Here is a 27834-nt window from a genome sequence, read left to right as displayed (position 1 = left end):
TACGCTCTTAATGTGAGTATTAAGTTGTTTAAATGAAAAGTATTGTAACTTACCTGACCATCTTTGTTGGAATTTGGATTAGATTTAGTGAGGTTAGTGGTATTTTAGGGAGCAGTGCGGTTTTACTCCTGACCTCTCTTCCCCTCCAGACTTTTATCAAATAGAACAGCAGTAGAGGGCTACGTGGTGATCAGAGAATCAACGTATTATTTGTGGTAGAGACAGACAACCAGAGGACGGCTGGAGTCTGAAGCCCGAGTGGGATGACTTCCTCTCTCCCAACTGAATTTAAGAACCAGTCTTTACTTAGCCATTTGTAGGCAACGAAATTGTGAAAAGGCTTGGAAAATCCTTGCCAACAGTAGGGTCTGAAGCCTACGTTTTGAAAAAAAACTTCTTATTGTGCAATACAGCATGCCCATCCAGGGTAAAAGAGCAAAACAAAAATGTCCAGCTTAATGGTTTATCACAAAGTGAGCACTCTTATTTTTATTCATGTCAAGAAGTTAAGAACATTTCCAGTATCCTAAAAACCAACTTCCTACCCTCACCCAATTACTCTACTCTCAGGCTCAAAAATAACCTCTATCATGACTTTAATGGTAATCTCTTGCTTGTTTTTCTTGATGGTTTTACCATACCAGTATACATCTCTATAAAGAGCTCAGTTTAACTTGGCCTTTTGTGAACTTTACATGAACTCACACAGGATGTGGGTTTTTTTTTTTTTGCAGGGGGAACGGGGTTCTCGATTCTTTCACTGAACATTGTGAGATTCATGTGCATTATTGCTTTTAGCTATAGTTCATTCATTTTCATTTCTTTACCATATTTTATTATATGACTACTGAAAGGCATTTTTGTTATTTCCAATTTGAGGCAGTTACATATAGTGCTGGTATGACTGTTCTTCAATATTTATTGTTTCTTGGTGCACGTGTTTAAGTATTTCTCATGGGTGTACACTTGAGTGAATTCACTGAATCATAACGTATTTGTATGATTAACTTTGGTAGAAGTTGTCAGACTACTTACACTCCTACCAGTGTCAGTGGTAGGTGAGCATTCTCATTGCTCTGTAGCATCACCAACTTGTAGTCTTTTATTCTAAGCATGTTGATAGGTATGTAGTAGTTTTGTGGCTTTAGTTTGCATTACCATGACTACTGTTGAATTTGTAGGCAGCTTTTTATGCTTATTGCCCATTTGGATAGTCTCATTTATAAATTATTGATGCCTGTTTTTCTGTTATGTTGTAGGAGGTCATTGTATACTTTTTGTGTACTCTTGATCTGAGCCTTTTGTCAGCTGTGTATTGCACATGTCTGTATTTTTACCTTTTCACTTTTTAACAGTGGTTTGATAAACTGAAATTCCTAATTTTAATGTGGTCAAATGTATCAGTCTTTTTCTTTATTGTTACTGCTTTTTGTCCTTTAGTAAGTTTTTCTCTACCCTGGAGTCATGAGGATATATTGTTTTAACTTTGTTTTCTTTTTCACACTTAGCTATATAATCCATCTGCAATGGATTTGTGTGTCTGTGTGTGTAGGTGAGGTAGGAATCAAAGTTTTTAGAGCAGTTGACTGAAACCATTTATGGAGAAGTTCATCCTTTTCCTCTTTGTTCTGCAGCCATAGTCATAGATCAGGTGTCTATGGATTTATTTGTCTGTTTGTAGGCTCACCTTTATTCTATTGGTGTATATTTCTATCTTGAGCTGGTGTCACACTGCCTGAATTACAATATTGAGTCTTACCAAACAAGAACATGATCTCTCCCATTGATTTAGTTATTTAATCTCTTGGTGTGTCAGCGTTTTCTGTGTATTACAGAACTTTTTTAAAGATTTATATTTTGGTTTGTGGTATTTTTGGATTATATTCAAACTTCAAAATTTTTCATTTTCTTGTGAGTCTGATATACAGAAATCAAACTGGTTTTGAATGTTGACCTTGTATTCATCAATGCTATGAAACCCACTTACTCTGATAACAATATGTAGATTTTTGAGTACACAGTCACATCTATAAATAATTGCAATTTTATTTATTCCTTTCCAGCTGTTGTCCAGGATCCTTAGTACAATGTTGAGCAGAAGTGTTATGTTCTTATTCTCAAAGGAAAAGCTGTCAATAATTCGTTGAGCATGTTTTTTGAAGATTTTTGGTGGAAACTATCAAATTAAGGAAGTTTCTGTTCTTAGTTTACTAAGAGATTTTTATCATGCATGGATAATTGATTTTATCAAATACTTTTTCTGCCTCTAATGAGATTATACAATTATGCTGTTTTTTATGTTTAATTTGTAATATATTGAATTACATTGATTTTTCAATTGTTAAACCAACTTTCATTCCAGAAACAAACCTATCTTGCTGGGATTCAATATGCCATTATTTTATTTTGAGTTTCTCATGCATAAGATTATTTAGTTTCCCTTTCTCCAAATGTCCCTTGTCAAGTTGGTACCAAGATTATGCTAGGCTCAGAAAACAAGTTGAGAGTATTATTTATTTATTTATTTTCCTATTCTCTGAAAGAGTTTTTATAAGATTGAGGTTATTTCCTCCATAAATGTTTAGTAGAGATCTTTGTCTGCTGAGACATTTGAGTTATATTTTTTTGGTTTGTTTTTTAACTTAAATTTTTATACAGTTTTTAAAGGTTACACTCCATTTACAGTTATTACAAAATATTGGCTATATTCCCCATGTTGTACAGTACATCCTTGTAGTCTGTTCTACACCAGTAGTTTGTACCTCCCACTCTCCCACCCCTATAACAAACTAGTGGTTGGTTGCCAGTGAGAGGGGGCAATTGAGTTATATTTTTTATTATTTTTGTTGTTGTTCAAATCTTGTTATTTTGAATGTGTACTAGACATTGTATTTACAGAGGTCTTTGCAGATAAAAACTTGGAGCTTGGGGTGATGGTAATTTCTTCCAGAGAGGATTTATGTTGCTTCTTCTGGGAAAAGATGCCCCAATGTTGGGTTCACTTCCTTGGACTTCTGTCCCTCCCCTAATCCTGGACTTGTGATTTTTCTAATTCTTTTGTAACTCCCCAGTCTTCAAGCAGCTTTTCCATCTGTGCTCAGTAGGATGATTGGATCAAATTATCTAGGTAATCAGAGCAGAAGTCACCCCTGTTTTGGGGGGTTCTAGATAAATATTTTATCTCTTGCTCTCCTGTCTCGTAAAGTACTAGAATCTAGGGGCTATGCATTCTATATTCCAAATATGTAATAGTGTCTCATTTTTTGTTTTACTTCTCCTACAACTCTTGTACTTTACTGGGTGATTTTATTTGAAGACTTACTGGTGTGTTATTTCTCTCATTTCTCTTCCAACATTTATAGTAAAGCCGAGTTGTTTCTGTTTAAATAAGTTTCTAACCTTTGCTGACCTCAAAACTTATGTTGCAAACTTACGTTTTGATGAAGAGAACTAAAGCTGAACAATATTAGGGCATTTGGACTTAAGAGTGGCCTATTATTTTTTCTCAAGCAAACTAAAATGTGGTGCTTACAATGTGTTTTAAACATAAACTCTTACTTTACAGAACGCTTTGGATAAACAAGAAGAATTGACACCTCTTGGAGTCCACTTAGCACGATTACCAGTTGAGCCACACATTGGAAAAATGATTCTTTTTGGAGCTCTGTTCTGTTGCCTCGACCCGGTGCTCACCATTGCTGCTAGTCTTAGCTTCAGAGATCCCTTTGTGATTCCATTGGTAAGAAAGATACAAGTAAAAGGCCAGGTATTTTTAGATACACAGGATAGTTGTTTGCTTAGATAGATTTTTCATTGGCTTTTTATTAGAATGCCATTCTCTGTTATATACCATCAGAGCAATTTAAGTTGCCTTCATCTGTTTTAAGGGAAAAGAAAAGGTTGCAGATGCAAGAAGAAAGGAATTGGCAAAGGATACTAAAAGTGATCACCTGACAGTTGTGAATGCATTTGAGGTAAAAGGAATATATTTAAATTTTTAAAATCTGTATTGTAGTTATCAGGAATAAACTGCTAAGTGAGAATGCCTAAAATTGGGTGAACATTTGAAAAAAATTGTACATCATTTTTCAATTTTGTGATAGCTCATTACATTTACCCTTTTTGAAAAAAGTCCATATTTGTGTTTTGATAACAATGGAACAAGTGAACAATTTATTTTAAAATTTTATTTGCTATTATTCTTTTGTATCTTTGTCTTACTGACATTTATGACAGAAGGTCCCTTTTTGTTCATTAATAAACTATACCTGTATTCAGATTTAACATTTTTGATAGAGCATGATAGTTATGTACACTATTCAGGATAGAGAGACTTTTTCTCTTATAGACAGGCTTATCCGAGGATAAACATTTATCATCCATCTTTGCAACATTTAAATGTAATTTGGTGTATAGAGACAGCATCTTTTTACTGTAGTTCTAGTCTCAGTTTTGTACTACCTATTATGGGAAAGTTTATATTTTTTTTCCTTTGAGCTCATTCAGTATTTTCTTTTTTGCCATCTTCCCTCCTTCTCTAGCTTAAAGCAAAATAAAACAATATATTTTTGAAGTTGAAAATATATAATAGCATTGAAATGTATTCAACAGAGTGCTCATTTTGATTAATACAATCATGTACAGAATGATGCTATTTTATGTAAAATGCACAGTATGTTGCTGTGTAACTTGCTCTTTTTTGTGTAAAGAAAGGTCTGCAAATTCAGTTTTGGTTATCTCTTAACAACTAGGATCATGGGAAGTTTATGTTTTTTTAGTTTGTTAATTTGGAAATTCTTTGAATTTTTTACAAGAAAATGAAATATCAGTAGAAGGTAAAATTATTACCAAAATAAAGACAAACTGGTAAGCAGTCTTTGCTTTGGGGAACAATATCAATACTTTTCTTCATAGGGCTGGGAAGAAGCTAGACAACGTGGTTTCAGATATGAAAAAGACTATTGCTGGGAATATTTTCTGTCTTCAAACACACTGCAGGTAATGGTGAATGTTTTGAAGTGATTCTCATATGTTAGATTAGGGACTTATATGTATTTTGTGTAGTCAAATCTATAGCAAAAAGTTAAGTTTTTGCTTAACTTTTGTGTGAGTTAGTCTTATGAAGTTGAATCATTATACAGAATCATAAAAGGAATCTTTATTAAGTCAATGCAACAAAACAAGAAAAGGTGTATAGCATAATAAACAAAAAACTAATGGCTAAGAAAAAAAATGAGTCCAGAGTTTAGCAGGAAAACACAGAGAGGCTTGATTACTGTTCCTGCACCCACACTTTAGTTGCCATTTTGATGATTCATCCTGAAAATTTTCACTAATACTCCTAAAATCTGTTTAAAATCTCAGAGCGAGTATCTTTTCTTTAACTTTTGGGTAGGTATTTTTATCTTCAGCTGACTTAGTGTAGTGAGAAAACACTGGACAGGAGGCATCTGTGAAATAGAAGAAAGTGAACAATTAACAGGGCAGATGCACATCAGACTTCAGACTCTGCACTGAACTGGAGAAGTGATCTCAAGCCGGTGAGAGTAGAAGTATCCTCATCTTCCCCCATTACATGTACACTCCATCTTTGTGGCATAGATTTAACAAATCTACGGGGGTAAGAGAATCCAGAATCTAGCATATTTAATCAAAAGTGCCCAAACATTAACAGAATGAAAAGAAGGGTAATAACTCTGAAAGATACTACAGCCAATGGAAAAAAAGGTAATAGGTGTCTCTACATAGAAAATTTAAGAGTAGTTGAATATGTATTTAGAGATATATTGTAAGAACATTTCCCTTAAGTGGAAAAAATGAAGTACAGTATGAAAAGATGGTTGAATCCAGCCAAGTGTTTTTTGAGAATATTATGTCCAGTCAAGATATTAATTCAAGTATAAAAAATGACAGGCATTCAAGAAAGCAGTTGAGATACTGCACCCATGAGTTGATCTTGAAATATTTAGTGACAGTGAAATGCTGCCTGTTAAGAAGTGAATCAGAAAGAATTCAGGAATGGAGAGTACATGCTAAGTCAGCTGGTGGTAGATACTGAAATTAAATATGGAAAAATGCAAAACAGTATTGCGAATTATGGATACAGAATAAAGGTTATTATCCTGAACAATATAAATAAAATAATGGTGATAGAAACCAGGAGATGACCTAGAGAGTCAGTTATAAGAGAATGTAGGTGAGGAAACTAAAGTCACATAATTCATAAAAGGGATATATACTTAAATGTGACAATTTTATGTCTCATAATCTTACTTTAAGCACACAAGGATCCTTTATTAAATATCTCTTATGATTATAAAAATGTAAGATTCATCTAGTTCAGTGTCATTTCTATTTAACTTCCTTAAATTGAACTAAAATTAATTTGAATGCTTTTATAAAAACAGCTTCTGTATTTACATTATCGCATTGTTAGGATAGCATTTTTGTCTAATCCTTCTGTCCATATAAATGCATAGTAAGTGTCTGCAATATTATTTACTTAATGATATTTCTGACAGTATTGAGATTAGGGTAGTCTTCTTTTGTACTTTGCTGTACTACTTGAATGCTTTTTTTTTTTTTTTTTTTTTTAATTTATTTATTTATTTCTTTATTTTTGGCTGTGTTGGGTCTTCGGTTCGTGCGAGGGCTTTCTCTAGTTACGGCAAGTGGGGGCCACTCTTCATCGCGGTGCAGGGACCGCTCTTCATCGCAATGCGCGGGCCTTTCACTTTCGCGGCCCCTCCCGTTGCGGGGCACAGGCTCCAGACGTGCAGGCTCAGTAGTTGTGGCTCACGGGCCCAGCTGCTCCGTGGCATGTGGGATCTTCCCAGACCAGGGCTCGAACCTGTGTCCCCTGCATTAGCAGGCAGATTCTCAACCACTGCGCCACCAGGGAAGCCCTTGAATGCTTTTTATAATGAGTCATGTATCATTTTTACCCAAAGAGTGATTTTTCTTATAAATAAAGACAAGAAACAGGCCTTAAGCTCTTGTGCCAGGATGTAACAGTAGTTAATTTTCAGTAGTACATATATGAATGTTGGTTATTTTCTCTATGCTTTACTGTTTTTTTTTTTTTTTCAAAATATGGGGTAGAGAGCAATTTTGAAAATTATGAGCCTTTTTGTAAACTGAAGTAATCCTTAAACATCAGTTGTTATTCCCTACAGCAGGCAAGCCTTAAGATTGGACAATAAATATTTTTGGCTTACAATCCATACGGTTTCTGTTGCAACTGCTCACTTCTGCCATTATAATGCAAAAGCAACCAAAGATGGTGTGTAGATGAATGGGTGTTGTTTTGTTCCAATAAAACTTTATTGACAAAAACAGGTTTTTATAAATTTTGTACTTTACCAACCCCTGCTCCAAAACATCACATTTTTGCAAAAGTGTTTCATAAAGCAGGGAAAGCTCAAAGCTAAATTTATTTATGAGTACATGCTTCATAACCCCTATAAATTTGTGTGAAAGGTATTCTAGTTCTGTTTGTTACCATTGCTCCCTAGATGCTGCATAACATGAAAGGGCAGTTTGCTGAGCATCTTCTTGGAGCTGGATTTGTAAGCAGTAGAAATCCTAAAGATCCAAAATCTAATATAAATTCAGGTAAAGCAGAAAATACAGTGTAAATAACTTGCTGCTGTTGTCAGTTGTATCAGTATTTTACTTTTTTTTCTCTACCTTCCCACCCCCAATAGATAATGAGAAGATAATTAAAGCTGTCATCTGTGCTGGTTTATATCCCAAAGTTGCTAAAATCCGACTAAATTTGGGTAAAAAAAGAAAAATGTAAGCATTGAAGATTATTATGAATTATTTGTAGTTCTCTCAAACTTTCGAAATCCTCTACTGCAACAGGGCTTATATTGTACATTTGTTCTTACTGATAATCGGGCCATATTCTTGTTACTTTTGGTCATTGAAGAGAAGGCAAACTGTTTACCATGGGCATCACTTTCTCTCATAGCACATCCCTGGAGTCTGCTCCTTCATCACCCATTTTTCACAAAGAATGTTAGTGAAATATAATAGCAATGTAAATATGAGAACAGTAAGCCAGCTATTAAAAACCAGTGCCTGGGTAGACTTTGTTTAGAGTAAATTTTGTTTTAGGATTTTTTTCCCTCTCTTTTAAAACAAGTAATTTTCTACTTGAGCTCTTTGAATAAAATTGTGGTGATTTTACTATTTTGAGAAATAAAATAAAACTTTACATGTATGTACAAATAGAGTCAGCCTTAGTATAACTGGAGACAACAAATAAGGCATATTTTTGCCCAGTAGAAGAATTCATTCCAGTGAGGAAAATGAGAAACTGAAAGTCACAAATGGCTAGTGGTATGTGAATTGGTGCCACCCTTTTGGAAGACAGTTTAGATTAAAATTATGTATCAGCAGTCATTAAAATAGTCACTGGCCCCGTGGATTCATAAGTGAATATTTTAATTTAATATGTTCTAAGGAAGTAATTCCAAATGTTTTTTGACAGGTATATTGTAAACAACATAGATGTCTAGTAGCAGTGGGAAATTATGGTTTTATAAGACCATATTATATGGCATTTCTGTTAGGCATATAAAACATCACTGTATATTGACATAAAATATTTGAACTGATGTTAAATGAAAAAGTTGGATATTCTGTAAACATGAAAAAATATAGACCTCAAAGATAGCCTAGAGTACAGCAGTGCAGTGGTTCTCACCTGGGTGATTTTGCCTCGCTGGGGACATTTGACAGTGTCTGCAGACATCTGTGGTTGTTATAAATGGAGGAATATGTACTACTAGCATCTAGTACATAGAGGTCAGGGATGCTGTTAGGCATTCCGTAATGCACAGGACAGTCCCCACAACAGAAAATTCAGTATGTCAAGAATGCTGATGTTGAGAAACCCTATTCTCACGTGGAAGGTTATGGGTTACATGAATTTTAATCACTGTAGTTGGACTATCCACATTTTAAGTGATCTGAGTACTTTTTTGACATCAGCACTTTGTCAAATTCTTCTTCATATCTATCCCTAAACTTACAGGTAGCTTAACAGAGAGACTCCTTGAAATACAAACATTTTATATATCCCTCTGCCGTCCTGGGAAGGCTTTATGAAAGAAAGGTAGTTCTCTTTGGGTTTATGCTTTCTTTTGGTCTCTTGCAGGGGTCAGCACATTTTGGCATACTGGCTAAGAGTTTTAAGTTTTTGTTGGAACACAGCTGTGCCTGTTTGTTCACATGTTGTTTGTGCCTGCTTTCCAGCTGCGCTAGCAGAGTTGAGTAGTTGTGAGAGAAGGTCCACAAAGCATAAAATATTTTCTCTCTGGTCCTGTATAGAAAAAGTTTGCCAGACCCTGCTGTTCTGGTGATGTAGGGTTGCAGGATGGCATTGGTTAAATTGACTGTGGTGAGGAAAAACAGTTGCTGATTTTATTCTGAATAATGGCTCATGACTGTGATTCAGATTTTGGTAGACATATTATGGATTCCTAGAACCATGAAAAAGATGCTCTTAAAAACAAAGAGGAAGGATTAATGGATTATCAGCTTTATGCTGTAATTACCAATGACTATATAAACTATCAGACATCTCCCTGTTGAATAATATTAATCAAAGACTTCTACAAATTGAGGTAAAATTTTTGTGACTATCAAAGGAAGGACCCCCTAAAAATAGAGAGACTGAACTAGAGCTGTGTACATTTATTCCAAGTATTCCTGTTTTGAAGGTGGGGGGGGGTAGTTCAGTGAATGTGAGACCATTTAAAACATTTTAGAATAGGTTTTTAAAAACCAGTTTTAGCTAACTCCCTTTTAAACAAAATTCTTCATTTTTAATTTTAGATCATTTCACAGTTATTCTGTAAATTGACGGCTGTTTATCAGTATCATGATTTACAGTAAAATGTACAGACTATTCTCTTGGTCTGATTCACTTAGAATTATATCAGGTATTTCATTTTTTGTACTTTACTGATATAGTATATATACTAACATAATTAGGGAATATTTTGTCATCTTTCTAATATGTTGAGTAATTATATCTATAAGAAAAGGATTTGTTGTATGATTTAGAGTATTCTTATTTAGCCAATTATTTTTCCATGTCTTATTAAAATAAAACTTCGGAAATTTATATTGCAAAAATAAATTGAACTCATCTGTGGAATTTGTTTTGATTCTGGGATTAGTTTGGAATCCTCCAGAGTTTTGTTTTGTCTTTTTTAAAACTACATTTTAACTTTTTTAAAGGGTGAAAGTTTACACAAAAACTGATGGACTAGTTGCTATTCATCCTAAATCCGTTAATGTGGAGCAAACAGAGTTTCACTACAACTGGCTTATCTATCACCTGAAGATGAGAACAAGTAGCGTAAGTGAATACATAAAAGAACCATGGGTCTGAATGACAGTCTTGTATTTTTTAAATTGTATAGTTTTCATAATTATAAACAAAATTTATTTTCTTTAAAAAAAATTTTTTTTCTGACATTACTTATACCTTCTTTAAGCAAATAACCTGTACTTTTAATGTGCAGATCTGTCATGATGGATCTTTGTATTTTAATTAATTGGGATGGTTATTTGATTTGCATAATTTTCTTTCAGAGCCTGCTTTCAAGACATACTGGCATTTTATGGTATATAAGAGTTTACACTTTTCAAAGAATTTTGTTGGCCTGTCAATATACAAGTATTGGTCAGAATATTAAGTGGGAATTCTGTTAATATATAAATAAAAAGAACTTCAGCTACATTAGTGTTTTGGTTTTATCACTTAGGAAATATTTTGTTTACAGAATAGTGCTATTGATTGAATTGAAACAAAAATATAAAACTCCTTTGTTCTCTGAAGTAAGAATGGCTTGTTTAAATGGTATTTCTTCAAATTTAGTCTCTGTAATTACACTAAAAGGATAATACCTGTTTTAGAAGGAAAGCACTAATAGATTGATACTAGTGATACTATTGAATTAATGTGGCAATAATCCTTTCAGACTCCTTAATGTATTAATTTGCCTTAATTCTCATTATAGATATACTTGTATGACTGCACAGAAGTTTCTCCATACTGTCTCTTGTTCTTCGGAGGTGATATTTCCATTCAGAAGGATAATGATCAGGAAACTATTGCTGTAGATGAATGGATCATCTTTCAGTCTCCAGCAAGAATCGCCCATCTTGTTAAGGTGACTGACTTTACATGATTGTCTTTGATTCTGCATACAAGTTAGTATGTGGTCTTGTGGTTTTGTTCTTCCAAGTGTTATACATGTTACGTTAAATATTTCTTGCTTTATTTCAACAGAGTAAATTGTGTTGAGAAATTGATTCATAGTTTTTCTGAATTGTTTTTTGAGATAGTTACAGACCAACCATTCTAAATGGCTCAGTGTGAGAAAAGTTTGTATTTTTTTACTTAAGTTGGCTACTCATAACCACACTTTAGTTAGTTGCTCATTAGATATTTCAGTCTTTTTGTGTAATAGCTTATTAAATTTCTTGTACCGGCTGAAGTCACTTTTATTTATTACATTGTTTGATAGTACATCTGCCTTTGTTGAACATGTATAATTTTTCCAACTTCAGGAATTAAGAAAGGAACTAGATATCCTTCTGCAAGAGAAGATTGAAAGTCCCCATCCTGTAGACTGGAAGGACACTAAATCCAGAGACTGTGCAGTACTCTCAGCTATTACAGACTTGCTCAAAACGCAGGAAAAAGCAACTGCCAGGAACTTGCCACCACGATTTCAGGATGGATATTACAGCTGACGGCTTTTCTGTGGTGCCCTGAAAAGCCAGTTTGATAGCCATTTTCCATCATGGTTTAACTTTTGGCTAGATGTCAAACCCCAGGACATGAGTAATTTTCATGTGTAAGGTAGAAACCTTCAGTAGGTAGTAAATAAAGACTTAATGTGCATGAGTTAACAATGTCATCTGTAGCTATTATAAATATACCATAAAAAACAGTTACTCTGTAGTGGTCATGTCCACATTTTGAGAGTGTTCCTCTTACATATTTTGAATGTTGTACCACTTGAGAAATTCCTTTGTTCTGTTATGAAATATTAATCTCTCTGCCCATAATGACTGAGTATAGAATCAGTAAAAATAGAATGGTTAGCCAAAAAGCAGTATCAAATAAGAATTTGAACACATCCACATCTCCTCTAATGAAACTTCTATCAGAAGTAAATTAATTTGTTGTAATAAAGCCCAGTATTTAATAAAATGTACAGTGTGTAAATCTCAGCTAGCTTTTTGGGTTGCTTTCTGCATCTCCACCTATCCCTTGGTTTATCTGATGGTTTTTTATCTTAGAATATATTTGCACCACTTTTACATCACCCTGTGCAGTGTAATGTAGCAATTGAGAGCATGGGTCTAGAGCCTGTCTAAGTTCAGATTTTAGCTCCGTCACGTACCACATATCTTAGGCAAATTACTTGGCTTCTCTCTGTTTCCTTTTCCTTATCTGTAAAATACAGGTAACAGTTATGAGGATTAAATATGTTATCATATGTAAAGTGCATAGAGTAGTGTCTGGCATGTATTGTGTACTAAGTTATAGTTATTATTTGAAACATTTTTTTAATAACAATCCATTATGTTAGACTTTTCTTCCCCATGCTCTGAGTGCTATTTTACCCTCTCAGCCAGTGGAAGCTAGTGTGACGTGTACTGTATGTTTTCAGCCCTGTCAGATTTTGACAAATACTCTTGGTTGCTATCCAACAGCCATTTTGTCCCTCCCTTCCTGCTTGCTTGTTCCCAGGGATGTTGGACCCTCTTCCCCAAGGGTGAATTGGATTGTTCTAAGCCAATCATGCATGGTCTTATTCTCCTTATAAGTAACTGATGAGGCATGAATATGTGAACCTGTCCTGGCTGATGGCAGCTGAGAAGAGATCTGCACAGGGGCATCTGAGAAGATTTTCCTTACTAATAAGACTTAAAGAAGGAAATTCTGTGCTCCTCCTTTGGATATTGTTTTGTCTGACTCTGGCACTTGGAACTGCTGCAACCCTCTTAGGATCACAAGGTTGGCTGAGCGGGCAGGTGGAAATCACCAGAGTCCTTGATAATGCTAGTGAGCTGTTGAATTATCCAAACTCTGCAACTGCCCTGCACATGGACTTATTCTGACATAATAAACCCTTCTTTGTTTTAGCCACTTTTAGTAGGGTCTTTTGTATAACTTGGCAGAAGGGTATTAACTGAAACACAATGTTGAGTGTTGTTTGCTGAGGCTTCTATCACTTATTTTGTGATCTAACAGTTTGACCCTGTGTCTGAGAAAAGTTGTAGTACTGGAAATACTGCAAAAAGAGACATAGGAAGAACATCCTGCTGCACCCTAAAAACTACAGATTTTATTGTGCCTTCCAAAGAAGCCAAAGGAAAGGAGTATCGTATGATGACTGGGATTGATTGATAATTCTATGATGATCTTAACAGCACTGGTTCAGGTACTGCTTCCATTTCTGGGAATGTATGTCAACCTATCATTGCCTCCTAGGGTTTTGAATGTATTTGTGTGGTTCTAAGTCCATTCTCTTGGCTAGTATCCCAAAAGTGATCTGCCTCTCACTGAATTCTTGTACTGGGTCATTTTGTGGCATATTAGTTTTGCCCCTAAACTGAAGGTGATCATTAGGTCCTATTTGTTCTATAAGAACGTTTGTTTTTATGTTTGTGCTTTTTTTTTTTTTTTTGGCTTGCTTTTACTATCCAGTTTAAATTCAGTCAGTTGGCCAAAACGGTCTTGGCAGAAAGCATTTTAAAAATCTGTAAAAACAGATTACTAGTTAATTGGCTCCATGTTCATAGACAAATATTTAATCTCCATAAATGGGGAAAATGTTTCTGCAGAACTGTTTAATAGATGAGCTATTCAGAGAGATCAAAGGAGTTATTATCACCTCCAATTTATGTCTTCTCTATAGCCAGTCAAGATGGAAATTTTGCCTGAAGGTGCTATTTATGTTTTTCTTTTGTTTACAGAATAGGGTGTAACTTAGTGAAAAATGTATTCCAGGTCTCAGAACTATCTGTTATTTGGTAGTTTTAAAGAATAAGATACTAAATTACGAAGAAAACTATTTGCCTCACCATTCTGAGTGATACCAAGGATAACTCTTTAAAAAAATGACCCTGAAACAGAAACTTACAGAAAAAAAAAAACGAAAGAAATAAACTACTGGATAATCTTTAAGAAGTGTCTTCGAAAAGTGAGTCCATGTGACACCTTCCTAATTTATTAACTTGGGCAAAAGCTCTAGATACATTTATACCAATATTGCAAGTGATTTTCACTTCTTCATTTTTAAAACAAGGTCCACCCTACAAGTTAGAAATCATAGAAGAGCTATAGGAAGAATTTATTTTAGTACTCCATTACCCAAAGTAAATGGTAATTTTCCTTCCCCTCTTTTAGCTCTGAGTTTGTGTATATTTTTAAGTAACTGTGATCATGTAGTATAATCATATATTTATAATATGCTAATTGTTTTTACATGGCATTTTTATTCTGATTTTAAAAGTACATATTCATTATAGAGTATCTGGAAGTGCAACATATTAAAAAAAAGGTTACCGCTGTTACAAACTCTTTTTTAATAAGCTTTAAGATATTATTTTATATATAATAAAGTTACCCAAGTGTAATTCTGTGAATTTTGTCAAATGTATAAAGTCATGTAATTGCTATCACCACAATATTGATATAGAACATTCCTGTCACCTAAGAATCTCCCCTTTTCCCCTTACAGTCAATCCCTTGCTCCCACTGGCAACCATTTGGTCACTAGCTTTGCCTTTTCTAGAATTTCAAATAAATGGAACCATATGTAGTCTTTTGTGTCCAGCTTCTTTCACTTAACATAATGCTTTTGAGATATTTATGTTGCTGTGTATATCAGAAGTTAGTTCCTATTTTATTATTTAGTATTGCATTGTATGGTTGTACCACAGCTTGTTTATTCTTTCACCAGTTGATGGACTTCTTAGTTATTTTCAGTTTTTTTGCTATTATAAATAAAGCTGCTATGAATATGTGTATACAGGTCTATGTGTAGATAGATAGATGTTTTCATTTCTCTTGGGTAAATACCTATGATTAGGATTGTTGTGTCATATAAGAAATTGCCAACCTGACTTACAGAGTGGGTATACCATGTTTTACACACCCACCCTCCATATAGTATGGTTCCAGGTGTTACAAATTCTCACCAGTACTTGGGTATTTTTAGTTATTTGTTGTTTTAATTTTTGCCTTTAATGGATGTGGAGTCTCATAGTTTGTTGTGGTTTTGTTATTTCTATTGAATATAATCAGTGATGAGCATATTTCATGTGCTTACTTGCCATTTTCCTTGGTTGTTATGTACTTATATGTGTGTTTTGATTTTCCACCTCATACGTTAAGTAATTGGGGCTTTAGGGATATATCTGATTAAAAAGAGGAAGGATTATTCTTTATGAATTTTAGAGCTGCAGAAAATTTTAAGTTCATTGACCTTTAAAATGGCAAAATGTGCCACTCTTCAATTGGCTAGTACAGTGGCAAGAGTTAAACCACCGTTACCAAGTGCCGGAAGAGAAAAGCACCAGTTTTAGGGGTCCATGATGTCAGGAGGTTGCACATCCACCATGAGATGATGAATAGGGCATAATAATACAAAACATTTCTGGTGTGGGTAAAGGCATGGGAGCGAAGGAAGACAGCTGATGTGGAAGCACTGCAGAGCCAACCTTTAAGACTGCTCAGAGTTTTGGTAGTTTGTGGTTTTCAATGAATTGGCCCATTTTATCTAAGTTGTTAAATTTATGTCGAGTTGCTTGAGTAGCCTCTTACCCTTTTATATCTCTGGAATCTAACAATATGTGCTCTTTCATTCTTGACATTGATAGTCTCTTTTTTGGTCAGTCTTGCTAAAAGGTGTATCAATTGTATTTGTCTTTCCAAAGAACTAGCTATTTGTTTCATTGATTTTCTCTGTATTTAAGTGTTTTAGTGCCATAAATTCCTTTCTAAGAACTGCTTTAGCTGCAAACTACATGTTTTGATGTATTCTCATGGCATTCAGTGTGTTTTTTATTTCTTTATATATTTACCTCTTTGATCCACAAATTGTTTGAGCATGCTGTTTAATTTCCAAGTGTTTGAATATTTTCCTGTGGTGTTTCTGTTGTTAATTTCTAGTTTGATTCTTTTATGCTGGTTGGAAAACATACTTTGTATGATTTGTTCTTTTAAATTTGTCAGTTTATGACCCAGAATGTGATCTGTCTTGGTGAATATTGCATATCTACATGGAAAGAAAGTATAATCTTCTGTTGTTGGGTGGAGTGTTCGCTAAAAAATGTCAGTTAGGTCCCATTCCTTGATGGTGTTCTGTTCTATACCTTTAACCACTATATTATGGATTTGTCTGTTTTTTCCTTTCATTTCTGTTAGTTTTTGCTTCATGTATTTTGAAGCTCTATTATTTGGTACATAACATTTAGGGTTGTTATGTCTTCCTCACAGATTGACCCTTTTATTGTGATGTAGTATTCTTTGTTCCTGGCAATCTTCTTTGCTCTGAAGTTCACTTTATCTGTTCTAGTATAGCCCCTCCAGCTTTCTTTTGATTGGCATTTGCTTGATATTATTTTTCCATTCATTTACTCTACACTTACCTATATAATTACATTTTAAATGTGTTTCCAAACATATAGTTAGGTCACTTTTAAAAACTACTCTGGGGTTTCCCTGGTGGTGCGGTGGTTAAGAATCCGCCTGCCAATGCAGCGGACACAGGTTTGAGCCCTGGTCCGGGAAGATCCCACATGCCGTGGAGCAACTAAGCCCGTGCGTCACAACTACTGAGCCTGCGCTCTAGAGCCTGTGAACCACAACTACTGAGCCCGCATGCCACAACTACTGAAGCCCACGTGCCTAGAGCCCGTGCTCCACAACAAGAGAAGCCACTGCAATGAGAAGCCCACTACTGCAACTAGAGAAAGCCCCTGTGCAGCAATGAAGACCCAACGCAGCCAAAAATAAATACAATAAATTTATTTTTTAAAAAAAGACACCACCATTTAGTTTTCCCAAATAATTCCTTTACATACGTTGAGAACCAACCATATCAGGCAATGTAATACAGCTTTCAGCCAACTAACATTTTAAAACCTTAAGGATAGCCTATTATATTTACCCAAATGTTTACCTGTTCAGTTGTTCCTTCTTTGTTCCTGATGTTTCAAGTTCACTTCTGCCACTTCCTTTGTTAGAGGAACTTCTTAATTACCGGACTGTATTTTTTTAGAGCAGTTTTAGGTTTACAGGAAAACTGAGCAGAGGTACAGAATTCCCGTATACACCTTTACTCCCTCCTAGTTTCCCCTCTTGTTAACACCTTGGTACGCTTGTTCAAGGGATGAGCCAATATTAATACATTATTAACTAAAATCCATAGTTTACAACATTAGCTTCTTTGTGTTGTATATTTTGATCAATGTATTGATATAATGACAGGTATGCACCATAACTTAACCATGCAGAATACTTTCACTGCCCTGAAAGTGTCCTCTGTGCTCCACCTATTCCTCCTTTCCTCTCCTTGAACCCCTGGCAACCACTGATCTTTTTACTGTCTCCATAGTTTTGCCTTTTCCATAATGTTATATAGTTGGAGTCATACAGTGTATAGCCTTTTTACATTGGCAACTTTTTCTTAGTAATACGCATTTAAAATCCATTCATGTTTTTTCATGGATAGCTCATTTCGCTTATTGCTGGTTAATACTCGATTGTCTGGATGTATCAGTTTATCCATTCATCTATTGAAGATTATCTTGGTTGCTTCCAACTTTGGCCATGATGAATAAACCTGATATAAAAACTTGTGTGTAGACTTTGTGTGGACACAGTTTTAAACTCGTTTAGGTAAATACCAAGGAGTGTGATTGCTGCATCATATGGTAAGTGTTTAGTTTTCTAAGAAACTGCCAAACTCTTCCCAGTGGTTTTTGCATTCCCACCAGCAGTCAGTGCAAATTCCTCTTGCTCTGTGTCCTCACCAGTATTTGGTGGTGTCAGGGTTTTGGATTGTATAGCCATTCTAATAGGTGTGTAGTGGTATCTCATTTTAATTTTTCAGTTCCCTAATGATGTTTCATCTTGAGCATCTTCTCATATGCTTATTTTCCATCTGTGTATCTTTGGTGAGTTTTCTAGATTTTTGCCTATTTTTTAATTGGGTGTTTTGTTTTCTAATTATTGAGTTTTAAGAGTTCTTTGTATATTTTGGATGCCAACCCTTTATCAGGTATATTTTGCAAGATTTCCTCCAACTCTGTGGATTGTCTTTTCATTCTCCTGTCTTTTAATGAAGTTCAGCTTCTCAGTTTTTTCTTTCATTGATCATGTCTTTGGTGTTATATTTTAAAAGTCGTCTCCAAACCCAAGATTACCTAGATTTTCTCCTGTATTCTAGGAGTTTTATAGTTTTGCATCTTAAATTTAGGTCAGAGTTTCCATATAAATGGATATTTCTTAATTTTTGTTATTGATTTCCAACTTAATCATGTTGTAATCAGATACCTCACTCTGTATAACGTCAAATTCTTTAAAATTTGTTGAAACTTGTTTTATGACACAGGAAGTAGTCAAAAGTAAATATTCTACATGTGCTTGAAAAGAATGTATATGCTGAAATTGCAGCGTGTCCTATATAAGCCTATTATGTTATTCTTGTCCAAAGCTTCTACACCTTCATTGATTTTTTATTTTTCCTATCAAATGAGAGAGGTGTGTTAAAAGTCTCATTCTGTGACTTTTGATTTAATTCTTGTATTTCTGCTCATTTTTGTCTTATTGAGACCATATTGTTGGAAGAATATATATTTAGAATTGTTGTATCTTCCTGGTTAAATGAAACTTTCATCATTATGTAGGCTCTATCCCTAGTCATACAGACTTGTTTTATCTAATACTGACGTAGCTACAGGTAGTGAATGTTGTGATGTTCTGCCCAGATCCTCCATCAGGACTGATGGTATTCCCTTAGCTGCTGGAAGTGCCACCAGATGACAGCCTTCACTCACCAGCCCTCTGCAGGACTTGTCCTCACCTCACCCAAGGCCACAGCCTGCATCCTGTGACTGGTCAGAGCAAGGTTATAAAAGACCTAGTTTCCTTGCCAAAGCTCCCTCTCCTTCCCCTCTCTCTCCTCTGAGACTCCAGTTAAATCCTGCACTTTCCATCTCTCTCCTCTTCATGCTTCCTTGTAGGTTTCTTCTAGCCTCTCTTCCAGTTCACCAGAATCTTTTAACTATCAAATCTGATGTTAAATCCAGTTCCATAATTTCTAGTTGTTTTTTCTCTGTCACTTCTTGTGGTTGTTAGTTCTACATTGCTTTTTGAAGTTTGGCTTTATCTCCATAAATGTAGCAATTGTATTTTACTAATGATTTTACTATCTAGAGTCCCTGTGAATGTATCAGTTTTTTTGTTTTTGTTTTTCCTGTATCCAGATGCTGTCTCTCAGAGGTTTGTTTTTGTTTTTCTTTTTTTTTTGCTGATCCTTTCATTTGAGAATTTGTTTTTTGGAAATAATTGAGAACTAAGGTGATGATAGCTTTCTCCAGAGCAAGGTTTTATTTCCTCCTGTCAGGACCTTGGTATGCTAGCAGCCTGAAGAGTGAAGCTCGAGGTCCTTGAGGTTTACTTCCTCACTCCAGAGTAAGCCCTTTGGAGACCAAACCCACAATGGAGATTATGGTAGGCACTAAACTCTGTGTTGTTTAACTCTGACTTGTGTTATTTAGTACTGCAGGTCTACCAAACGAACAACTGCCTCTCTGCTGCTTTCCAGAGTCCAAGGAAAATGCAGCAGTAATTTGGGATGGAGGAGGGACCAAAGAGGAGGATGCATCCTGCTACTTCCAAAGATGATATTCCCCATCTCTCCCCTCTTTTGTCACTACCTTGAGCGAAAATCCAACAGAGATGCCTTTGATTTATGTATCCTATCACATAGCTGTATTTTAGCTGCAAAGAATGCTGGAAAACTAGCATTTTAAGGTTTTATAGAGGGTGTTGTAGACAGAATTCTAAGATGATCCCCATGATCTCTGCTTCCTTGGTGTTGCAGCTACGATTAGGTTACACTGCATGGTGAAGTAATTTTACAGATCTAATTAAGGTCTCAAATTAGTTGATTTTGAGTTCATACGGGAAATTATTCTATGGGTCTAATATAATTATATGAGTTCTTTAAAAGCAGAGTTTTCTCCAGCTGGTAGCATAAGATGTAATGAGAGAGATTCCAAGTGTGAGGAGGACTGAACACGCCACTGCTGCCTTGAAGATGGAAGGAGCCACGTGGCAAGGAATTCCAGTCCCTGGAAGCTGTGAGCACCCTCCAATCTCCCCACCCTCCAGCAGCCAGCAAGGAACCGGGCCTCAGTCCTACAATCACAAGGAATGGAACTCTGCAAATAACAGGTATGAGCTGGAAAGCAGTTAAGCCAACACTTTGATTTCAGCCTTGTGAGACTCTAAGCAGAGAACCCAGCCAAGCCATCCTAGACTTCTGACTACAGAACTGTGAGACCATACAGGAATGTTTTAAGCCACTAAGTTTGTGGAAATTTTATTCAGGAAAAGAAAATAACACAGAGTCATTCTTTGTCTTCCGCCAAGATTCACAAGGTGGTGAAATATCCCAAGCACAAAGGTTCAGATACTGAGTGGCCAAAATGAATGATAAGGTATATACTCCAAGGGTCAACAGCAGTTAGGAAGCTATGAACTATTTGAGATAAGCTGTTCAGTCATGCAGTTTTGTGGAAACTATAAGAAGAAACAGGATGGCCCAGTTCTTAAAAATGCCCCAGCCTTCTAGGGCAGCTAAGGCCCATATGTACCGAAAAAAGAAAGATCAGACACCTTCAATGTTAGCTGCAGATACCTTTTGAGTAGAACTCTGATTTGGCCCAAAATTCAGCAAACTAGGTACTTAAATGAACACATCCATCCTACAGTAAATTAAATCACATCAGCACGAAAGAACAAGTATATACAAAATCTTTATAAACTCACATATTTTGCCAAATGTGTACAAGCAGTCTCAATTCATTGGGACAAAAATGAATATTTTTGTTCTCCACAGGTCACTGAATGTAGTCATTGTACAATTCAGAGAAGCTACTAAGTTTGAAAAACAATACTGTGTCATGTAAAAACGACAATTCACGGTTGAACTGAAACATTGTGAATGAGTTCATACCTGCCATAAGACAACATTTTATCTAATAACAGTATTAACCTGCTTGCTAAATAGGCTCTGATTTATAAGATGCACATATTTCCAAGACTGTTCACCATCTCTACTGATAAATTAATTCAGAGGATTCGTATAGTTGCTTTTTAGTGTCAACAGTGTGTTAGCAAAAATAATACGAAATGGTCTCTTTGCAAGCAACACATTTACCTTCCTTCCTAAATGAAAACATTCCATTAGATTAGATTTTAATTTGTTAGCTTCTCCTCCAAAAATTCTGTGACATCAAAGAGGAGATAGATTTCTTGTTTTACCAAACCCGAGACCTTGCTTGCTGGGTCCACTGCTATTCTCCATTGACAGACTGGCCCAGAACTCAAGGAGCTCGGGGCCTGGCATGTCTTTATACCCGGAAATGTGTGCGTTGATAAAGGAGAGCAATCCACAGGCGAGGCAGCCCCAGGTGCCCCCCGCAGGCTCACTGCTGTAGGGACAGGACACAGAGCATGTGGGCTGAGCGCACACACCTCCCGCACTGTGCTTCTGCAAAGTTACTCACAACTGAGTAGCTGGTTGGCAGTCAGTAGCTGGGGACATGTCACACATGGATCTGAGTCCTTGAATGATGTACCCTTTGCCAGGTTTTACCCCTCCATGAAAGAGAACGGAGTAGAGAGGGAACGTAGCTGCCAGTAAAAAAAATCACTCCTCCCCTCACTCTTCCAAACCCTCCAATTCCCTCTTTATGAAACGTACTATTACAATGACTTTTCTCTCTCCTTGCACTAGTGGAAGAAATAAAGTTCTACAGACACCCGCAGTTAAGAGAGACTTCAAATCCAGCAAGCAAGGCCTTTAGTGCAAATAAGATGAGTTCCCATTAAGGTCAAAATGTTATGTTGCAATTAGGTACACCATGTTGCCTTCTTGATACCTTTTAAGGTCCAATTTTATCTTCCTTGAGATTGTTAAAATGTGTTTCAGCCAATTTCCTTTTGGAAATGGGAGTAGGAACAGTCAAAAACCTTACATTATTGAAGGCAAAGCAGCCTCACGTCAGTTTATCATCTCATGTAGGTCTATTTTTAAAAAGTACGACCCCTGTCCTATATTCAGGATTTTCTCACATATATGAACCACCTAAATTCTATGTTGTTAGAGTAACTTACGTTTTATTAGAATATACTTACCAAAGACCGAAGTTGGGTGAGATGGATTTTTTAAAAAAATCTTTAAAGTAAGGCGCCTTACTTCCCTTCCAATGAGGAAAGAGGAGGAAAAAATTCAAGTGTCAATTTCCCTTTCCTGGGAAGAGGTTTAGAAAAACTGAGCTCACCTTCAGAACTCTACCAGTTCCTTTTGAAATCAAGAAAGCATTAGCATCAGATCTAAAATATAAGAGGCAGGAGCAATATTTACAAAACTGGGTATTCCTTAAAGACAGAAAACCTTGCTAATACTGGAAGAACCATACGAAGGAGATGTTTAAAGAGGGATAGTATACATCCTTGGTTAAGTGAGGATAGAGAAAACCAGGATACAGCATCTTACATATATATATATTTCTTATGCCAGAACATGATACAACTAGGAGTAGCTGAGGCTGCCTGATCCCTGAAGTGGACTGCTCATGCATTCTGTTTACCTAAGGAGCTTTGCAAAAGGATTGCTGTGCACAAACTGAGCTTCGTGGACTAACTATCCAGTAGCTGTTCTCCTGGGAGAACAGAACCACCTGGCAAGCTTAAAGGCAAGTGTTTCCTTTCTTTTAATTAAATAGGCTGTGTTAAAATTAACATCAAAACCGGCCTTGAACCAACCAGCCCACCATGATGTAGTGCAAATCTCCCAGTGACAAAATACCATCAGAGAGGCTACACGTTGGTCTCCAGTCCCAGCAAACGTCCCATTCTCTCCACATTCTTATCAATTGTAGCTTGACATGTTATCTCCTTGGCACATTCCATAGGAAACCAGCCCCTTTCTCCATCTCGCAGTCTTTCCCCTTCATACCAGCCTGCAAAGAAGAGCAGAGTCCTCATGGGGCACCAAGTATTTTGGATGAATCTTGACTGTTCAGCTCCGAGGGAGGACGATATGGGCAAATTTCAGAGGCAGTATCCTGCCCCAGGTTGGGTACCACAGATGATGCAAGGTGAGAGAGAGAGGTGGAACAGGGGGAAGGTTTCAAGAGGGAATCAATGGCATATCATGATGAGAGGCAGAACATGATCGGAGGCCCTGAAGTGAGGTGTCTAGGAGAGTATTGAGCTTGGGCTGAGCTGCAGAAAGGGATGATGTTTTGGGTAGGAAGAACATGACTTTTATTTTTTTACTTTATTTTTATTGAAGTATATTTGATTTACAGTGTTCTGTTAGTTTCAGGTGTACAGCAAAGCGTTTCAGTTATATATATATATATATATCTTTTCCAGATTCTTCTCCCTTACAGGTTTTTACAAAATATTGAGTATAATTCCCTATGCTATATAGTAGGTCTTTGTTGGTTATCTATTTTATATATAGTAGTGTGTATATGTTAATCCCAAACTCCTAATTTATCCCTCCTGCCCCCAACCCTTCCCCTGTGGTAACTGTAAGTTTGTTTTCTATGTCTTTGGGTCTGTTTCTGTTTTGTATACAAGTTCATTTGTATCTTTTTTTAGATTCCACATGTAAGTGAAATCATATATTTCTCTTTCTCTGTCTGGTTTATACTTCACTTAGTATGATAATCTTGAGCTACAGCCATGTTGCTGTAAATGGCATTATTTCATTCGTTTTTATGGTTGAGTAGTATTCCATTGTATACATGTACCACATCTTCTTTATCCATTCATCTGTCACTGGACATTTAGGTTGCTTCCATGTCTTGGCTATTGTAAATAGTGCTGCCATGAACACTGGGGTGCATGTATCTTTTTGAATTGTGGTTTTCTCCAGATATATGCCCAGGAGTGGGGTTGCTGGATCGTATGGTAGCTCTATTTTTAGTTTTTTAAGGAACCTCCATACTTGTTCTCCATAGTGGCTGCACCAATTTATTATATTCCCACTAACAGTGTAGGAGGGTTGCCTTTTCTCCACACCCTCTCCCGCATTTATTTGTAGACTTTTTAATGATGGCCATTCTGATCGGGGTGAGGTGACCTCACTGTAGTTTTGATTTGCATTTCTCTAATAAATAGTGATGTTGAGTATCTTTTCATATGCTTTTTGGCCATCTGTATGTCTTCTTTGGAGAAATGTCTATTTAGATATTCTGCCCATTTTTTGATTGGGTTGTTTGTATTTTTGATACTGAGGTGTAAGAGCTGTTTGAATATTTCAGAGATTAATCCCTTGTCAGTTGCATCATTTGAAAATATCTTCTCCCATTCCATAGGTTGTCTTTTCATTTTGTTTATGGTTTCCTTTGCTATGCAAACACTTTTAAGTTTAATTAGGTCCCATTTGTTTATTTTTGTTCTTATTTCCATTACTCTAGGAAAGAGGTCCAAAAAGATATTGCTACTATTTATGTCAGAGTGTTCTGCCTATGTTTTCCTCTAGTAGTTTTTATCATATCTGGTCTTACATTTAGGTCTTTAACCCATTTTGACTTTCTTTTTGTGTGTGGTGTTAGAGAATGTTCTAATTTCATTCTTTTGCATGTAGTGGTCCAGTTTTCCCAGCACCACTTATTGAAGAGACTGTCTTTTCTCCATTGTGTATTCTTCCTTTGTTGTAGATTAAGTGATCATAGATGCATGGGTTTATTTCTGGGCTTTCTAACCTGTTACATTGATCTATGTGCTGTTTTTGTGCCAGTACCATACTGTTTTGATTACTGTAGCTTTACAGTATAGTCTGAAGTCAGGGAGCCTGATTTCTCCAGCTCTGTTTTTCTTTGGCTATGCATGGTCTTTTGTGTTTCCACACAAATTGTAAAATTTTTTGTTCTAGTTCTGTGAAAAATGCCATTGGTAATTTGATAGAGATTGCGTTGAATCTATAGATTGCCTTGGGTCGTAGAGTCATTTTGACAACATTGACTCTTCCAATCCAAGAACACGGTATATCTTTCCATCTGTTGGTGTCATTTTCAATTTCTTTTATCAGCGTCTTATAGTTTTCAGAGTACAGGTATTTTGTCTCCTTAGGTAGGTTTATTCCTAGGCATTTTATTCTTATTGATGCAGTGGTAAATGGGATTCTTTCCTTAATTTCTCTTTCTGATCTTTTGCTGTTAGTGTATAGAAATGCAACAGATTTCTGTGTATTAATTTGTATCCTGTGACTTTACTGAATTCACTGATGAGCTCTAGTAGTTTTCTGGTAGCATCTTTAGGATTTTCTATTTATAGTGTCATTTACAGTGTCATGTCATCTGCAAACAGTGACAGTTTTACTTCTTCTTTTCCAATTTGGATTCCTTTTATTTCTTTTTCATCTGATTGCTGTGGCTAGGACTTCCAAAACTGTGTTGAATAAAAGTGGTGAGAGTGGACATCCTTGCCTTGTTCCTGATCTTAGAAGAAATACTTTCAGCTTTTCACCATTGAGTATGATGTTAGCTGAGGGTTTGTATCAGGATGATCATGGCCTCACAGAGTGAGTTTGGAAGTGTTCTGTCCTCTGCAGTTTTTTGGAATAGTTTCAGAAGGATAAGTGTTAACTCTTCACTAGATGTTTGGTAGAATTCGCCTGTGATGCCATCTGGTCCTGGACTTTTGTTTACTGGGAGTTTCTAAAACACAGATTCAATTTCAGTACTTGTAATTGGTCTGTGCATGTTTTCTACTTCTTCCTCGTCCAGTCTTGGGAGATTGTACCTTTCTAAGAATTTGTCCATTTCTTCTAGGTTATCCAATTTATTTGCATATAGTTGCTTGTAGTAGTCTCTTATGGACCTTTGTATTTCTGTGGTGTCAGCTATAACTTTTTTAATTTCTAATTTTATTGGTTTGGGCCCTCTCTTTTTTTCTTGATGAGTCTGGCTAAAGGTTTATCAATTCTGTTTATCTTTTCAAAGAACCAGCGTTCAGCTTCATTGACCTTTTCTATTGTTTTCTTAGTCTCTATTTATTTCTGCTCTGATCTTTATGATTTCTTTCCTTCTACTAATTTTGGGTTTTGTTTGTTCTTTCTCTAGTTGCTTTAGGTGTGAGGTTAGGTAGGTTATTTGAGATTTTTCTTGTTTCCTGAGGTAAGCTTGTATCACTATAAACCTTCCTCTTAGAACTGCTTTTGCTGCATCCCATAGGGTTGGATCGTCATGTTTTCATTTTCATTTGTCTTTAGGTATTTTTTGATTTCCTCTGATTTCTTCAGAAATCCATTGGTTGTTTAGTAGCATATTGTTTAGCCTCCACATGTTGGTGTTTTTTTCTTGTAGTTGATTTCTAATCTCATAGCATTGTGATCAGAAAAGATGCTTGATATGATTTCAATTTTTTAAAATTTACCGAAGCTTGCTTTGTGGCCCAGCATGTGATCTACCCTGGAGAATGTTCCATGTGCACTTGAAAAGAATGTGTATTCTGCTGCTTTCAGATGGAATGCTCTATAAATATCAATTAAGTCGATGTGGTCTAGAGTGTCATATAAGGCGTGTGTTTCCTTATTGATTTTCTGTCTGAATGATGAGTCCATTGATGTGAGGTGTTAGAGTCCCCCACTATTATTATAGTGTTACTGTCAATTTCTCCCTTTACAGCTGTTAGCATTTGCCTTATATATTGAGGTGATCCTATGCTGCGTGCATATCTATTTACAATTGTTCTATCTTCTTCTTGGACTGATCCCTTGGTCATTATGTAGTGTCCTTTTTTGTCTTTTGTAACAGTCTTTATTTTAAAGTACATTTTGTCTGATATGAGTATTGCTACTCCGGCTTTCTTTTGATTTGGAAATCCTTTTGCATGGAATTCCCTTTTCCATCCCCTCACTTTCAGTCTGTACATGTCTCTAGATCTGAAGTGGGTCTCTTGTAGACAGCCTGTATATGGGTCTTGTTTTTGTATCCATTCAGCCAGCCTATGTCTTTTGGTTGGAGCGTTTAATCCATTTATGTTTAAGGTAACGATATGTGTGTTCTTATTGCTATTTTGTTAATTGTTTTGGATTTGTTTTTGTAGGTCTTTTTCCTTCTTTTCTCTTTTGTTCTCTTGTGATTTGATGACTATCTTTAGTGTTGTGTTTGGATTCCTTTTTCTTTTTTGTGTGTATATATCTATTATACATTTTTGGTTTGTGGTTAACATGAGGTTTTAATATAGCAGTCCATATATATACATGACTCTTTTAAGTTGCTGATCTCTTTAATTTCAAATGCATTCCAAATATCCTGCATTTGTACTCTCCTCCTCTCATGATTACTGATTTAGATATCATATTTCTGTGTGGATGATTTCCTACTTTTACTGTACGTTTGCCTTTACGGGTAAGCTTTCCCATTTTGTAATTTTCTTGTTTCTAGTTGTAGCCTTTTCTTTACTGCCTTGAGCAGTTCCTTTAGCATTTGTTGTAAAGCTGGTTTGGTGGTGCTAATTCTCTTAGCTTTTGCCTG

At 35.9% G+C, this 27834-nt stretch overlaps 2 protein-coding genes across 4 annotated transcripts in view; one reads left to right on the top strand and one right to left on the bottom strand.

Moving 5' to 3' along the window:
- DHX36 (DEAH-box helicase 36) overlaps positions 1 to 13179 on the top strand; it is a 51048-nt gene extending 37869 nt beyond the window's left edge. Inside the window, exons 18-25 of the mRNA XM_007164804.2 lie at positions 3566 to 3739; positions 3888 to 3974; positions 4915 to 4998; positions 7515 to 7614; positions 7707 to 7797; positions 10255 to 10375; positions 11040 to 11192; positions 11593 to 13179. Of these exons, the coding sequence (XP_007164866.1) occupies positions 3566 to 3739; positions 3888 to 3974; positions 4915 to 4998; positions 7515 to 7614; positions 7707 to 7797; positions 10255 to 10375; positions 11040 to 11192; positions 11593 to 11778 (996 nt within the window). The 3' untranslated portion in view covers positions 11779 to 13179. The remainder of the gene's footprint in view (positions 1 to 3565; positions 3740 to 3887; positions 3975 to 4914; positions 4999 to 7514; positions 7615 to 7706; positions 7798 to 10254; positions 10376 to 11039; positions 11193 to 11592) is intronic.
- ARHGEF26 (Rho guanine nucleotide exchange factor 26) overlaps positions 5366 to 27834 on the bottom strand; it is a 167621-nt gene continuing 145152 nt past the window's right edge. For 2 of the 3 annotated variants that reach the window (XM_007164805.3, XM_057545163.1), the window contains one exon: positions 21074 to 23301. In XM_007164805.3, coding sequence (XP_007164867.2) covers positions 23159 to 23301 — 143 coding nt within the window. In that variant the 3' untranslated portion in view covers positions 21074 to 23158. Of the gene's footprint in view, positions 5451 to 21073; positions 23302 to 27834 lie in introns of those variants that run through there. The other variant, XM_007164806.3, reaches the window with a different exon arrangement.

Source organism: Balaenoptera acutorostrata, chromosome 4 (assembly GCF_949987535.1).
Source record: "Balaenoptera acutorostrata chromosome 4, mBalAcu1.1, whole genome shotgun sequence".
Classification (NCBI taxonomy): Eukaryota; Metazoa; Chordata; class Mammalia; order Artiodactyla; family Balaenopteridae; genus Balaenoptera; species Balaenoptera acutorostrata.
Note: the sequence above shows the minus strand (reverse complement) of the source record. Positions and strands in the feature narration are given on the sequence as shown.